The sequence below is a fragment of the Mirounga angustirostris genome, unplaced genomic scaffold (assembly GCF_029215605.1).
Source record: "Mirounga angustirostris isolate CCGP_5_RB_7025 unplaced genomic scaffold, mMirAng1.0.hap1 SCAF_10, whole genome shotgun sequence".
Taxonomy (NCBI): Eukaryota; Metazoa; Chordata; class Mammalia; order Carnivora; family Phocidae; genus Mirounga; species Mirounga angustirostris.
In genome coordinates, this window is record NW_026991718.1 from 130,373,738 (window position 1) to 130,388,146 (window position 14,409).

Genomic DNA, 14,409 nt, shown 5'->3' on the forward strand with positions numbered 1-14,409 from the left:
GGATGAAACTCAACTCCAGCTGAGACCAGTCCTTGCTCAGCTCCCTCCCTGCCCTGTTGTTCACTTCCTCTTTCCACCCGAAGGCCTCCCTCCACATATCACATGTTCCTGAATCCCTGTCTCAGGCTCTGTCCTAGGCAGCCTGGGCTAAGACAGTGCTTTTATATAAGTGCATGTGTGTGTATGCAAATATATGTGTGCACACATTTGTATGTGCATGTGCCCATATACAAGGAAATCTAGGAGCATCTGGGAGGGAAGACAAGATGGAGGAAGAAGACTGATTTTATCCTGTGGAGGATAAAGGTGTCTCAGAGAGTACAAGAGACCTGCTTTAAAAGTTGAAAATTAAAAGATGCTTTAGATGTAAATGTATTTTTTTTATTAAATCAGAAAAATACAGTATACATGATATCAGTCAATCATATGCTACTTTGAATTACATTTTAATAGACTCATGGTCCTATTTACTCCTCTGTACACGTATTAAAAAAACCTCGGGTATTTGAATAATCTTCCAAAAATTTTTATTAACTGGGGTTATGGGGAGGGTTTTATCAGAAAACATCCTGAGAACATTAGGAAGTTACAGACAGGCTTGAGATAAGCGTCAGACAGAACAGATGAGGCCAGCCCCTCAGCCATCTGAGAAGCATTAATAATGTAAGATTGCAGAGACCAAATCTTTGTTAGGGCTACAGGATGCAGGATTAAAATGGAGACCTCAGTGCCCCCTTGTGTTGCAAAGTAAACTTGCAACTTCATTTATTTGTTCTGGTTTTTTTGTTTTTTGTTTGTTTGTTTGTTTGTCTGTCTTGAAGTTGTAATGTCACCGAGCTTCAAAAAGCAATGGTTTTCCCAAATCATTTCAAACCCTCTGCGGTCAATCTTTTCCCTTCTCATCAATAACTTTCAAGGACCCTCTTCGAAAAGCAACCCTTCTTCATTCCCTTTTCATTCCCCACACATTCCTTTCCAAGAAATTGGTAACCTCCCCCACGGAGCCCATGCTATCCCTCCTCGAAATGTGAACCTAAATGGATTTTTGTCTCTCCTCTTTGAGTTTAGAGGATGAGCGTGTATTTCCTGCAGAGCTTTCTTCCTTCCAACAGGCATTCTTCTTCGGCAACTTACTTGCCATGGCCATTTTTCATAACTTACCCAGAATGCATTCCTCCACGCCCTCTACCCGCTGCCTGGCAACCATCAAGTCTTCCCGCCTGACTGGTTCACCTGCTACACCATCTTGACAGCTATTTACCAGAAAAGATTGGGCCAGAGACGTAAATAATACACCTCGATATACAACAGCTCGGGCTTAATTTGTAGGCAGAATTTCATTTGATGGCCATTAGAAGAAAACTATGTACATGGAGTGGCTCGGGGAGGAAATGGAGGAGGGAGAAGACATCTTGCTGGCAGGATAACTTGGTGGGAACTGTAGTGGTTTGTTTACTTGGATTTGCCAACTGGTCCGATGGATACAGGGTCTGTTTGCACTTGGGCGTCCAACATCCGCTTTGGTCCCTGGAGAAAAATATAAAGAAGTTGCACCCTAATGAAAGTCTGAAATATCAAGAGCAATGACTGCCATTTATTTTGCACTTACTCCGCGCCAGGTCTTGTGCCAAATAAATATACCCTTTGCATGAGTGGTGGATAAAAGAATGGTCTCCAGCCAGATGTTGGAGTGCATTGCCCAGTTCTTTCACTTTCTAGCTCTGTGACAACTTGGAGGAATTACTTCACTCTTTAAAATCAGTTTCTTCATCTTTCCAATGGGGGAGATACAACTTATCTCTGAGGGATGCTCCGAGGTAAAGTGAGTCCCCCCTCGGGCCCCATGGGGCATGGACTTTGGGGATCAGAGGCATTCACGTCCCCTTTGTCCTGCCCACTGTCTCAGGCCTGCACCTCACGGGATACAACCAGCCAAGCCAAACCCACCCTCATCTGGTCCTCTCGCCAGCCCAGTGAGGAGGGCAGTGATGATTAACCCAGTTTTACAGATGGGAAAACAGGCTCTAAGATAAGTCAGGACCGGCTTATGTAGCGTTGCATGGGCCCCCCGACTTGGAATCTGGACCTCAGATCACCTGCTCTCCAGGCTCCAGCCTGGGTCCTGCCCACTCTTTCCAAGCCCTGGGTGGAGTAACTGAGCTAATTGTTCCCAGCCTCGGTTCAGCCTGTGCCCAGTGGAGAGGGCCAAAAATGATAGGTAGGGGACTCTGGGAGAATAAAGAATAGGCCCTATCTTCTTTCCAATCTCCGTTGGCTCCCCTGTAAAACCTGCAGATTGGCCTGCATGGAATCCTAGCACTACATGAAGGCGTCGGGGACCCGTGACAGTGGGAGAGACGAGAGCGCCATCAAGTGGGTGGCTCTTGGGCAGGATGGGGGCAGGGGGCCTACTCCCCCTTCAATCAGAGCTCCATGTTAATCAAATAGATATGTTTCTATAGACACATTTATGTGTGTATACACACATACGCACACGCACATACACCCGTGAAGGTTCTGACGTTTCCTTTGTCAACCGAGTCCCTCTGCTCAAAAACCAAATGCTTGCAAACAGTGGCACTTGATGAGTTCTAAAGGCTTCCTTCCAGTTCTTTTCAGACGCTGCATGAAATGCCAAGGAGGCTGCTCCCTGTTAGAATCCAGGCAGTATGACGAAGGACTGGGGGGAAGGGAGGAGCAGAGCAGAGAGGATCTCACCCGCAGGGCAAAGATCAAGCAGGGATCGGCAGGCAGTGAATTTGGGAACTGACTGGGGCAGATGGTTTTGGGCAAGGAGAGAGGGAGGCGGCATGTGGACAGAGGGAGAATGAATTGCAGGGAAAGGAGTCCCACGGTGGGTTTAAGATGAGAGCAATGTGGGCTGATGTCCCACCTTTGCAGGAGGTCAGGCTCCGGTCCACATACAAGGTCCAGCGTATTTGCCGGGGAAATGATAGCATCCACTATGGAACTCCTGCTTCGTGTCAGGTGCTGGACCCCTTACGACATACATGCATTTGATTCCCCAGGAATCCTAGAATGTTGCTGTCATTATCACCTCAGCTTTGCACAGGGGAAACTCGAGGCTCAGGTGGGGTTAAGTGACTAACCCAAGGCCACAAACCTAGGAAGTGGTAGGTCTAGCACTCCAGTGAAGCTGTCCAACTTCTCAGCACGGGCTCCCGGGCACTGCTCTGTTTTTTGTTTTGTTTTTTTTTTTTAAGGATTTTATTTATTTATTTGACAGAGAGAGAGAGAGCACAAGTAGGCAGAGAGGCAGGCAGAGGGACAGGGAGAAGCAGACTTTCCACTGAGCAGGGAGCCTTACGCGGGGCTCCATCCCAGGACCCTGGGATCATGACCTGAGCCGAAGGCAGATGCTTAACGACTGAGCCACCCAGGCACCCCCTCTGCTCTGTTCTTTCCAACTGCCCTACGTGCTGTTTGGCCATCTCTGGGCTTCTCAGCTCTAGCCCCCTGGCACTTGGGCTCTCCCACCTCCATCAATCAGAGGTCACCAATACCCACAGATATTCAGGGACTGGGACAATCAGGAATGATCAATTGGTTTCGGGCAGTTTGCTTCATGTACCTGCCCCATCTCTATCACAACCTGAAGGTTAACTCCAGCCCCATGGCTCTTCTGTGCACCGTGGGACATTTAGCAACATCCCTGGTCTCTACCCACAACATCCCAATAGCACCTATTCCCAGTGGTGACCATCAAAATGGTCTCTGGACATTGCCAAATGTCCCCTGCGTAGAAAATCACAGGTTCAGAACTACCGGATGAGATCCATCCTGTTAGATCCAGGGATTTTGTGTGTAAGGAGATATGCAGAGAACACTCCATGAGCCTCTAACCAAAAAATAAAATAAATAAAATAAAGCCCAGAAAACAACCAAAAACCACCAAGAAAGTGAGGAACTGACTGGGCCCGTGAGCTCAGAATCTTTCCAAAACAGCACCCTCCCCATGCGGTACACCACCCCGGGCACTGTGGCTTGGCAGGGAATGGTTCCACCAGAACTTTGGGCAGAAAAAAATGCATAGTCAGTTTGGAAATGTCTAGAAAAGTGTGATAAGGGTTTATACTCCTCTCCAAGGAACTGGAGCAGAGAATGGAGACAAGTTTTCTAGCAAAACCACTCAAAGCATGATCAATCTTTTAGCCCACCCCCCTCTCCCCTCCGCTTTGATGGTTGGTCTCCAGTCTTCATCACCTCTTAAAAACCGGAGAGGGCTTTACACCAGAGGCTTGGGAGTAGGAGAGGGGCTCTGTACCAGGGCTTCCCATTTCCAAACAGCCTCAAACCATGACTTCTAGCACTATCTCACGCTGAGGTTCTGTACCCATACCTAGACACACTGGCCAGAGGGAGATACGATGGCATTCATCCATAAAATAAACATGGGGCCTGAGAGTCTGCATTTCTAACAGGTTCCCACAGACGCTGTTTGGAGACCAAACTTGGGCCCAGGGGAACCATCGTACTCCCCCACCTCCATCGATCAGAGGTCACCAATACCTACAGATGTTCAGCGACTGGGACAATCAGGAATGATCAATCGCTTTAGGGCAGTTTGCTTCATGTACCTGCCCCATCTCTATCACAACCTGAAGGTTAACACCTGTTAACTCCAGCCCCATGGCTACTGCCAGTGTGATTTCCTTGTCCTGCCCCATGGGCTCAAGCCACATTCCCGTGAGTCCTAGGTGTGACTTCACCTGTTTCTCCTCCTAGTGGATGCTTGACCACCTTGCTTATCTTTTGATTAATGACCTTCAGACTCTCCTCATTTGCCAGGATTTACATTATCCCAAATATAAGAAACCATTTCCTAGTGCCATATTTTGCCCATCCATTCCTTCCTTCATTCAACAAACCCTTCTTGGGTGTCTACTATGCTCTAGCCACCATGCTGGGGAGGACAGCACATCTGCCCATGACAGTGTCGTCACTGCCGTCCAGTCTAGGGGAGGAGACAGAGAAGAACCAAACAGACACACACAAAATAACCCAGAGGTTAATTAATTACAGAATGTCTGGCCTCCGCTCACCCTGGACTAGGCCTCTCTGGAAGGAAGGAGCTAATTTTTAGTCACCTCTGTATACCCACCACCCAAGGTCAGGTTCAGAGCAGTTTCCTGATTTAAACATTTCAAGGCTCCCTTTGGCCACAGGTGAATCCTGATGCTCCTCATCACCACCTGTTCCTGCCACCTTGCCTCTGTCCTCCTATGCCTTTTTCCAGCAAGACTGAATTTCACTTCTCTGCTGTCTCTCCATTGCCTGGAACACACTGGTTCTGCAGGCCTCCCCTTGCTTCCTCCTCCACAGGCTAATCTGAGGCCCCACCTTAGAGGTCGTCTTCTCCGAGAAGCCTTCCCTGACACTCCTTTCAACCCCCCGGGGAGGGGGTGTCACATCCTCACATTCAGGCTCCCCCGTGCCTGCCTTCTGCCTCCCTGTTCTTCACCCGCTCAGTATCCCTGCCCCCAGCCATCGGCACCGGAGTGTCCGGCCAAACAGTGATGCATCTGTCCAGCCTGCTCTCCGAGCCTAGCACAGCGCCTGGCATACAGCAAGTGCTCCAGCAACATTTCTTTGACAGAGGTCCAGGCCAGTCCCACCTTGAAGGCATGAACCACACTCCTGGCCCAAGAGCCTAGAAAGAGGTGATGAATGATCCACCTACCAGGCCCTTAAAGAAGCCCCCGAGGGACTGTCGCCGCTTCTCCTGTCTCTTTTGGGACTTGTCCCCATTCTGCAGCGAGTTCGCCTCCCCCGCGGCCGGTTCCACACACTGGACCGGTTCTTTGGCTTCCTGCTTGTTGCTCTTCTGCTTGTTCCCCTCAGCCGCCACCTTCTTGTCCTTGGAGGAGCTCTCTTTGCCCTTCTGGTCTGCTCCCGCTGGCTCCGGCTCTGGGGATGTGATCGCCTTCTCCGGTGAGTCTGACTTCTACAGCAAGTTCAAACAAAATTCATGTTTAGTAGCTATAAGACAACACTCAGTAGCAGGAAATAAGTATGTCAGAAGAGAGGTGTTCAAGTGTTGGATGGGGTCTACGTGTTCATGAGTCCTGGGTGAAATTGAAAAAAAAAAATAATAAGAAAAAGGTGCAAATACTTATGACGGTTCAAGGTCACAGTGGGAGACATTTATTTGTTTATCTAAAAATTCATTAATGCTTTCCCAGCAAGCATTCTTCTCTCCTCCTTCTGGGACTAGAACTTGGGTTTTCCTTGGAGAACTACCCTTTTCTCTCCTTTATTCTCCTTGGAGAATGACCCTTTTCTCTCCTTTATTCACCGTGGTTCAGACAAATTAATTCTGCCCCTGGACAAAGGCACAGGACTCAGGCCTGGTCAGTCAGAGCCATGCACGTGATCCGGCTGCTGTGATTGGTTCAGGATGGCTGAATGCAGATAAAAACTGAGCCAATCACAGAACCTTGCTAAATCAACCGAGAGAGAGGTCTGTCTACTCTCCATTGGATTCCAAACTGTGAAGATAAAAGCCTGGAGCTTCCAGAGCCAGTGACATTTCCAGGAAAAATCTGCTTGAAAAGGAAGCCAATAGAGAGAAAAGCAGAGCTGAGAGATGAAGAGAGAGAGAGGGAGAAAGAACCCAGGTGCTGACAACCTCACATATGCCCCTGGATCTAGCTGTTCCTGAAACCCTTCTGTGCTTAAGCCAGCTCTGAGAGGGTTTCTTCCACTTAAAACCACATGTGACTCTTTTCTTGGGATGCCTATTCCTTTTTTCATGGTTATGTCTATCTTAGTTTCTGGTGTGAAACTGTTCTTTTGTTCATAAAACAGTGGTGAGAGAAGATAAGTGTTTTAAATTTTGGATGTACATCTTTCATGCTGAAGAGAAATTTTTGCAGTCCTACTTGGTTCCTACAGTTTGGAAGGATGAAGCTGTAAAATCCAAAATTCTAGAAAATGCTAGGTAAATTACAGATAACAAAATATCTGTAAAGCAAAAGCCTTTTCTCCATAACTTACTTGAACTGAAATTACTATAGGGGCCAGACAGATGAAATAAAAACATGACAGAGGGCAGGGGTAAGAATAATCACATAGAGACCTTATTTCCCCAGTTGGGAGAGCAATGTAAGAAATATTTCTCTAGTGTAAGAAAAACACCAGTTCAAGCAATGCTGGCTTTGATGTTGGGGAGAAAATTGGAGTGGCGGGGAGAATTGTGGTGAATTGTCACATGCCCTGTCCAAAGGGGCAACAGCTGCTCAGACCCAACCAAGATACTATGTAGGATTACAGCCCCAGTGCTGTCAAGTCTTCTATTTTTCGCATAGAAACTTGAAAACAGCCACAACACCAGCAACCCCGTGGGCCACATTTGACCCGCTGAATATATGTTTACAACTCTGATTTGTAAAAGTGATAGATTGTTCCCGAGTAAAAAAGTTCTTGGACAAAGTTGTTGCAGTTTGATGGAGAAAGTGATAAGCAGAGAACTGTCATTTCTCATCAGTATCAATATACCCCTTAGAAATAAGCAAGAAGACAGAAGATGCCCCGGTCCCAAAAGCTTCCTGAGGGCAGAATTCCTTGGAGAAAGGAAACATCCAACACTGAGTCATTCCAAGAAGCTCTCCTGCCACCACCCGCTCTGATTATTTCCGTCAGACCCCCACTGCCGAAGTTGTAGCAAATGCGAAGTAAGATACAGATGCCCAAATGCAACAGAGAGCCGAGAGCAGATCCCCTGTACAGTAAGACAGAAACTCCCATCACGAGGCTCTTCAGAAAGACCACAGACCATTTGCACACCCTGGTGACTGTTTTTGTTGCATAGAAGATGGTAAGATCCAGTTATTGGCTAAGGGCTTCGTGTTTGGAGTCAAAAGAACAGGGCGTGGTCCTGGTTCCATCACATCCTTGCTGTACGACCTGGAAGAAATCATTGGCTCTCTCAGCTTCCTCATCTGTGTGCAAGCAACAAAAGACGTCATACCTCATGGTGGTCTGAGGATTAAAGCCTGTATCACATGGTGTCTGGCCATGGAGAAGGCCAAACATCAAGGGACTGGTCTTCTTGTTTGGTCTGGGAGAGAGGGGGTTCCAGGACATGCAACTTAATTTTAAAACCACAAACTCCCAGGCAAACTGGGGAGAGTCGGTTAGCCTGACCCGACATTGCCTGCAGAGATTGTTTCTGAGAGATTCTTTCTGTGTGGCTCTGAGAGCCAGGTACAGACCAAGGACTCAGGAAATACTTGTTAAATCGAGTGTCCCTGGGCCTCTCCAACCTTGTCTCTTATTCTTCTCCCCTCTGTTCCTTCTGCTCTAGACACATGGTCTCCTCTTCTTCCTCAAACAAGCTTATTCTCAAAAAAAGGGACTTCACGTTCGCTGTAACTTCTGCTCAGTATGTTTGTAGGGTTTGACAGGATTGCTGCTTCTTTGCTGTCAAGTTTCAGCTCAGATGTCGCCTCCTTGGAGACGCAGTTCCTGTTTAGACGGTCTAAAGAAGCCCGACCCCTCTCTGACAAAACACTGCTGTGTTTTCTTGATGTTTGCCTTAATCTTGGGGATTTCTTGGCTCACTTGAGAACGTTCCGCCTGCCTCTCTCTGCTGGAAGGGGAGCTCCAGAGAACAAAACTCTTCTGTCTTCCATGGCTTTATTCCCAGCACCTCATCTGACACCTAGTAAGTCTCCACCAACATGGGTTGAATGAATGGCCAGCAACTCGCCTTCCAGATGTTTCTACACTATTTCCCTCAGCAAATCACTGTGAGGTGGGGAGTGAGAAGTGCCCACACATCAATAGCTTTCACAGGACATTGATTTTTTTTTTTTTTTTCAGGAGGGGAGCTTTCAATGGATCAGGTCCATTTACCACAGGGTTATGCCATGCTGTTAGGCTTAAATGTTCTTCTTAATGGCTTAGAAACTAACTTCTGAAAATAACAGATGGATGGTTCCTTATATTCAGAGTAAGATAAGAATCTAAAGCTGTGTGATGATTGCTTTGTCATTAAATGTAGATGATTTAAAATCTTTGCTTGGGATTTGACTCTCTCAGAATTTATAACAGAAATTATTCTCATCCAAATCATTGGAGTGTATCCTCCCCTAGAACCCAGTGATGCTGGCAGGAAGTTGGAGGACAAGGTCATGGAAACATCCCATTTGATTCAGACCTTAGAAGCATACCTAGACCAGGAGGAGCCTGAGGCTTCTTCTTCTGGAATCATCAATCAAGACTTTTATAACCCTGAGAGGGCAAATTGGAAAGGAACAGAGAATGTCTCTTCCCACCCCCAAAATTCAACTAAGCACTTATCATCTCTCCAAGATTACACATCTGTCTCCTCAAGTCTGGATCCAGGGCCCTCTAATGGATTCTCAGAACACTCCTAGGTGAGTGTAAATAGAATGAGGTTTCTAGCTCACTCCGATTTTCACTGACTTCACTTACATTTTAGAATCACTAAGATGATTGGCATCACTGTTTCACATCAAGATCCTAGACAAAATGTACAATTATATCTAAATGTTTCATATTGAATAAAGTAAATTTATCATATTTCCAAGGTAGTTAACTTCAGGATTTTTGGTTCCGAAGTGGTCTAGAGAATGAGTTTGGGGCCAGGTATAGTCATAAATTGAAAAAGAAAAACAAAAATAATTTGAGTGTAGCAAAAAGCAATATATTCCCTGTTGAAATATATGGGCTAATCCAATTATTATGGAAATAGAAATATCATAAATTATTTATAGTCATTGCTGTCCATTTGTGTGTGTGTGATATGAACAATACACTAGGGTGGTAATTTCCTATCAGTGGCATAATAGTAATAGTAACAAAATAACAGCAACTAGTATGCCTTCATAGGTTGAAACCCTAACCCCCAGTGCCAAAGTATTTGGAGTAAGAAATGATTAAGGTTAGTTGAGGTCATAAGGATGGGGCCCTCATCCGATAGGATTAGTGTCCTTGTGAGAGCTGCCATGTGAGGACACAGCAGAAAACAACTGTTGGAAAGCAGGAAGAGAGTTCTCCTCACCAAGAACCATGCCAGCATCTTGACCTTGGATTTTCCAGCCTCCAAAACTGTGAGAAGATAAATTTCTGTTGTCAAACCACTGAGTCTATGGTAGTTTGTAAGGCAGCCCATGCGGCTTCACGTAGCGACTAACATTTATTGAGTCCCCGGTACTAGGTCTGTTCCAGGGACCTTACATGAGTTGACTCATCTAAGCATGACAATGCCACGAGGCAGTCCTTCCCCAGCTCCACTGTAGAGAGGAGGAAACTGAGGCATGGAGAGATTTGGTAAGGTGTTTTTAGTCACACAGCTAAAAAGTAGCGGAGCCAGGGTTTGAACGCAGGCAGTCTTGAGCCTGCAACTCATGCTCTTAGCCAGTTCTCTGTATTGCAAACATTAGTAGAAGAATATTTGAGGACATTTTTGTGAAGGTGTATTTCTAAGTTAAGAAAGAGTACAGGTTATAAAACAGGGTGTTGAGCATGAGATGATCCCATTTTAAAAAAAGGAAACTTGTAGTTATAAAAATGTCATAGCTATGTTTCTTTAGAATGGAGAAAATAATGGAAAAAAACCCCACATGATCCCATGTCTTTCACCTACTTTTTTTTCAAGAAAGAGCTCCTGCTCTACGCCAGGCACTATGCAATGTGATAGAAAAATAAAAGAGGCTCCTCCCTCGCTCCACGGATGCTCCAGACACGGAAAGGAAGAGGTAGAGGAGACATAACTAATAGACAAATGACTCATTACAATGTGTGATAAATTCCATGAAGTGAAAGAACAAGATGCAATGATGATGGGTGGAAATAGAACATCTCCTTGAGGAGGTGACATTTAGGCCAAGACTTGAAGGACAGGAAGGGATTTGCCATATGGAGACGACAGAAAAGCATGTGTTAAATGAAATAGCTGAGAAACTCTAGCTTGTTCATGCATGTATCCGCAGAGCCCAAGATAGTGCCTGGTATACAGCAGGTGCTTAACCTAGAGATGGTAGATGAGCTGTCTGTGGCTGAGAATTGCATTGGCAACTAGGCTGGAAAGAAGTGAGAACATGCAAGCTAAACCCACCACCAAACAGAGTTGATGTGTCACTTACTTGATAGCTGGAGTCTTTCCCATTTATTTCTTCTGAGTGGGTGATCCCTCCATCCCCTTTCACTGACTAAAATAACAAACAGACAATGGCCTTTCAGCTACCATGAGCACAACAACAAGGGGAATGCAAGGGGAGTTCTGAAATGGATGACCTCATTCATTCATGATTGAGATTTGGGGTCAAGACAAATGGAAGACCAGCTAGAAATGTACTACTCATGAAATACACAATTTCCATGTGGCTTGTAACCAGAGTCCGATTATATTCAAGTGTTGGTTTTCCCCAAATAACAACAACAATGGAAGTCTTAAACCCTGGAATTAGGTAATTCTGGGATAAAGAAATGATGACCAAAATGCTGATGTTGGAACCAAGAGGTGGTGGGTCATGTTGAATGAATGAATGACTAAACCATTGGTAGCCTTCTATTGGTAACATTTAGGTGGTGGATGTTTCCTTGTATTTTTTTTTTTCCCTCGCAGAGAGGTGGGGTTTGTTGAATATCTTACTTCCCATTTTTAGTAACTGCTGTGGCCTGTGGCATCAGTGATAGGGCTGGATGGGTTGAATTCACAGCTTTGGCTCCTGAAAGCACACGCTCAGTGAAGGGTTCTCAAACCGCAATCCCAGGGCCACAGCCTCAGCATCACTTTGGAGTTTGTTAGAAATACCAATTCTTGAGAACCACGCCAGATCTACTGAGTCAGAAACTCTCGGGGTTGGGTGGGGGGATGAGCAACAAGCCCTCTGGGTGATTCTAAAGCATACTTGAGTTTGAGCATCACTTTTTAAAGCTAATTGGCATAGACAAATGCAGACCAATACCGGGGCCTGTGGTCTCAGCTGTGGATTCAGTAATGCTCTATGCCTGACGCTTGATAAAGTACCTAAGAAATCTGGTAATGAATTGCCTAGTTCTTATCAACAATGTTGCCTGGGGTTTAATTCCCACATATTTGGTCATTGCTTATCGTCTCCTCCTCCTCTGCTGGAGGAGGGGAGTGTAGGAAATGGGGGTAAGCAATGTGGGGCAAACAGGAAGACTTCAGCTCCCACTGTTATGATCTTAGCTGTTCTGTCAGCAGATGGCAAGAAACTGTAACACCTGCATGAAGAACAGGTAAAAACATCAAAGGCACTCAAATAACTTTTTGACTGATTAATATTATATGTCTCTTAACCAAGTATGGTGCTCATATTAGTAAAGATAATGAAAATTATTATTCATGAAATCTAACTCTTAGTGGATTGCTTACTAAAGGTCAGGCAGTGTGCCAAATGAGATAATAACCCTCTCTAGTTCATTTATTTATCATGCAGAACCTTAAGATGGAGGAATAATTTTATTTGCCTCCTTTTACAGGCAAGAAAATGGAAGCTCAGAGAAACCAGCATGGGGCACGGAACTAGCAGGTTAGGGAGCAAGGATTTGACACCAGGCAATGACTCCATATCCCATACTCTTAACCACCTCTCGGTACTGTCCCTCCAAGGTAGGAGCCGCCATTCAATGAACACATTTTTTATTAAACATCTACTATGAAGCCCCCTAATTAGGAAAGATAATAAGGGCTTGGATAAGATGGAGGCTGATAAATCTCAAATAGGGAGGAACATGCCCATCCATCCTCAGAGGTCAACCATGCTCGTCTTTACATACTACTCGGTGCCACTAAGATTCAGAAGTCTTGACTAGGACTGTCAATGGTTTAACACAGTATGGCAATTTCTAGGTCTTGTCCTGCCTCAGAAACAACCTTTACAGAGCTTGACATAAGGTAGAACCTTGATACATGCTTCTTGATTGGTTAGGAATGGAAGAAATCTTTCTTCAGCCCAAACCCCTGGTGTCTGGAAGTTCCATGTGCTTTTCTTAGGGACATCACCGTCATGGGTTTCACCAAGGTGTTCAGCCCAGAGGCAAATAAGGATCTGTTTGTCCTCTACACATACTTCAGATCCATTTGGATGGAAAGTGGTTTTGTCTTCCTCTGGGTCTTCTGCATTGTTCTACAAGGGCCAGTCTTGCTTGAGAACATTTAGAAAAAGAAATGGACTCTCTCGGTTATCATTTCTCTCCCTGTAACCAGCTCTGTCAGCCTCCTCATTGCATTCAAAGGTTTTGCCATTTTGGGATTTCACTGGCCTCCAGAATTCAGGCTGTCATTAAGAGCCCTTCCTACCCAAACACATTCCCTAGTGTCCTTTACAATATGGCGTCACATCCTCATTAGCTGGCCTTTGGGGAATGCTGAATGGCAAAACCAGCCAAACAAACAAAATGGCTTTTTAAGCAAAACCTCAGTGGAGATCAGGAGGCAGGCACGGCCCCTGGTGCCACCTTCCTGCCCAAGAGAGAGAGAATTTTTAACTTCCCTCTAGTGGTTTTAATTTGATATCTGTTAGGTCCTCTGCCAGTTTAAGGTTTAAATCTGCTTTCTTCCCCTCCTTGTCTTTGCTAGCCCTTGGAGGAGAGTTTGGATTGAATCAAAAGTCTTTCTTGGCAGCAGTGGATCTAGGTTAGCATCCGGAAAACAGCCCCTCCAGCTGTTAGGGAGATCATTGCAAAGAAGTTCAACTTCTTCTTCTTTAAAAAAGAGACTATCTCAAGCTTTTCTATGATTTTCCTCTGTTATTCATTTTGAGGCATAAAAAGCTGTATATATGCCAAGGTGACTGCATGCTGAGTTTAGACTAAGGGTCTTAATAAGTCCCTCCCTCCCTTCCTCTCTTTGTTGTCTATCATTCTTTTCTCTTTGCTGAGTCCTCTTTTAGAGACCAAGTCAAATAGTTCATGTTGGGCTCTGTATTCAAAGGACAATAACCACAGAAGCTCATTTTCTCCAGCTGTCAAAAATAGAGTTACCATTTAAAGAACCCAAATTTTTTTCAGGGACTACCTAATACTTTAAAGAACAGTTCGAAGACTACCAAGCAATTTCAGAGCTTTTCAAAAGTTCATTACTGATCAACTTTCTTCCAGGGGTTTATTTTTATTCGTGAGAGCCAAAGGTGAAGCATCTCAGGGCATCCAGCCTGCAGTGTTGGGATGGAATCTGGTTGTGACATCCAAGCTTTGCCTATTAATAAAGTCATTTTTATTTCTTTCATTGTGTCATGTATTCTAATAGCTTGATACTCTGAGGAGCATTTGAACCCTCTCCAACGTGTATCACTTAGATATTCAAAGTTCTAGTGGAAATGTTTGGTGGGCAGCTCGCATTTCTTTGAAAGGAGTGCGAGTGTATTTTTGGTGGAGATCTAATTCAACCGAAGT

General features: G+C 45.2%; 1 protein-coding gene across 1 annotated transcript in view; it reads right to left on the reverse strand.

Annotated features, from left to right (window-relative positions):
* Positions 1-394: 394 nt before the first annotated feature.
* BCAS1 (brain enriched myelin associated protein 1) overlaps positions 395-14,409 on the reverse strand; it is a 111,974-nt gene continuing 97,959 nt past the window's right edge. The window contains exons 12-14 of the mRNA XM_064573556.1: positions 11,133-11,198; positions 5,702-5,965; positions 395-1,527 (exon numbers count right to left, since the gene is read on the reverse strand). Coding sequence (XP_064429626.1) covers positions 1,453-1,527; positions 5,702-5,965; positions 11,133-11,198 — 405 coding nt within the window. The 3' untranslated portion in view covers positions 395-1,452. The remainder of the gene's footprint in view (positions 1,528-5,701; positions 5,966-11,132; positions 11,199-14,409) is intronic.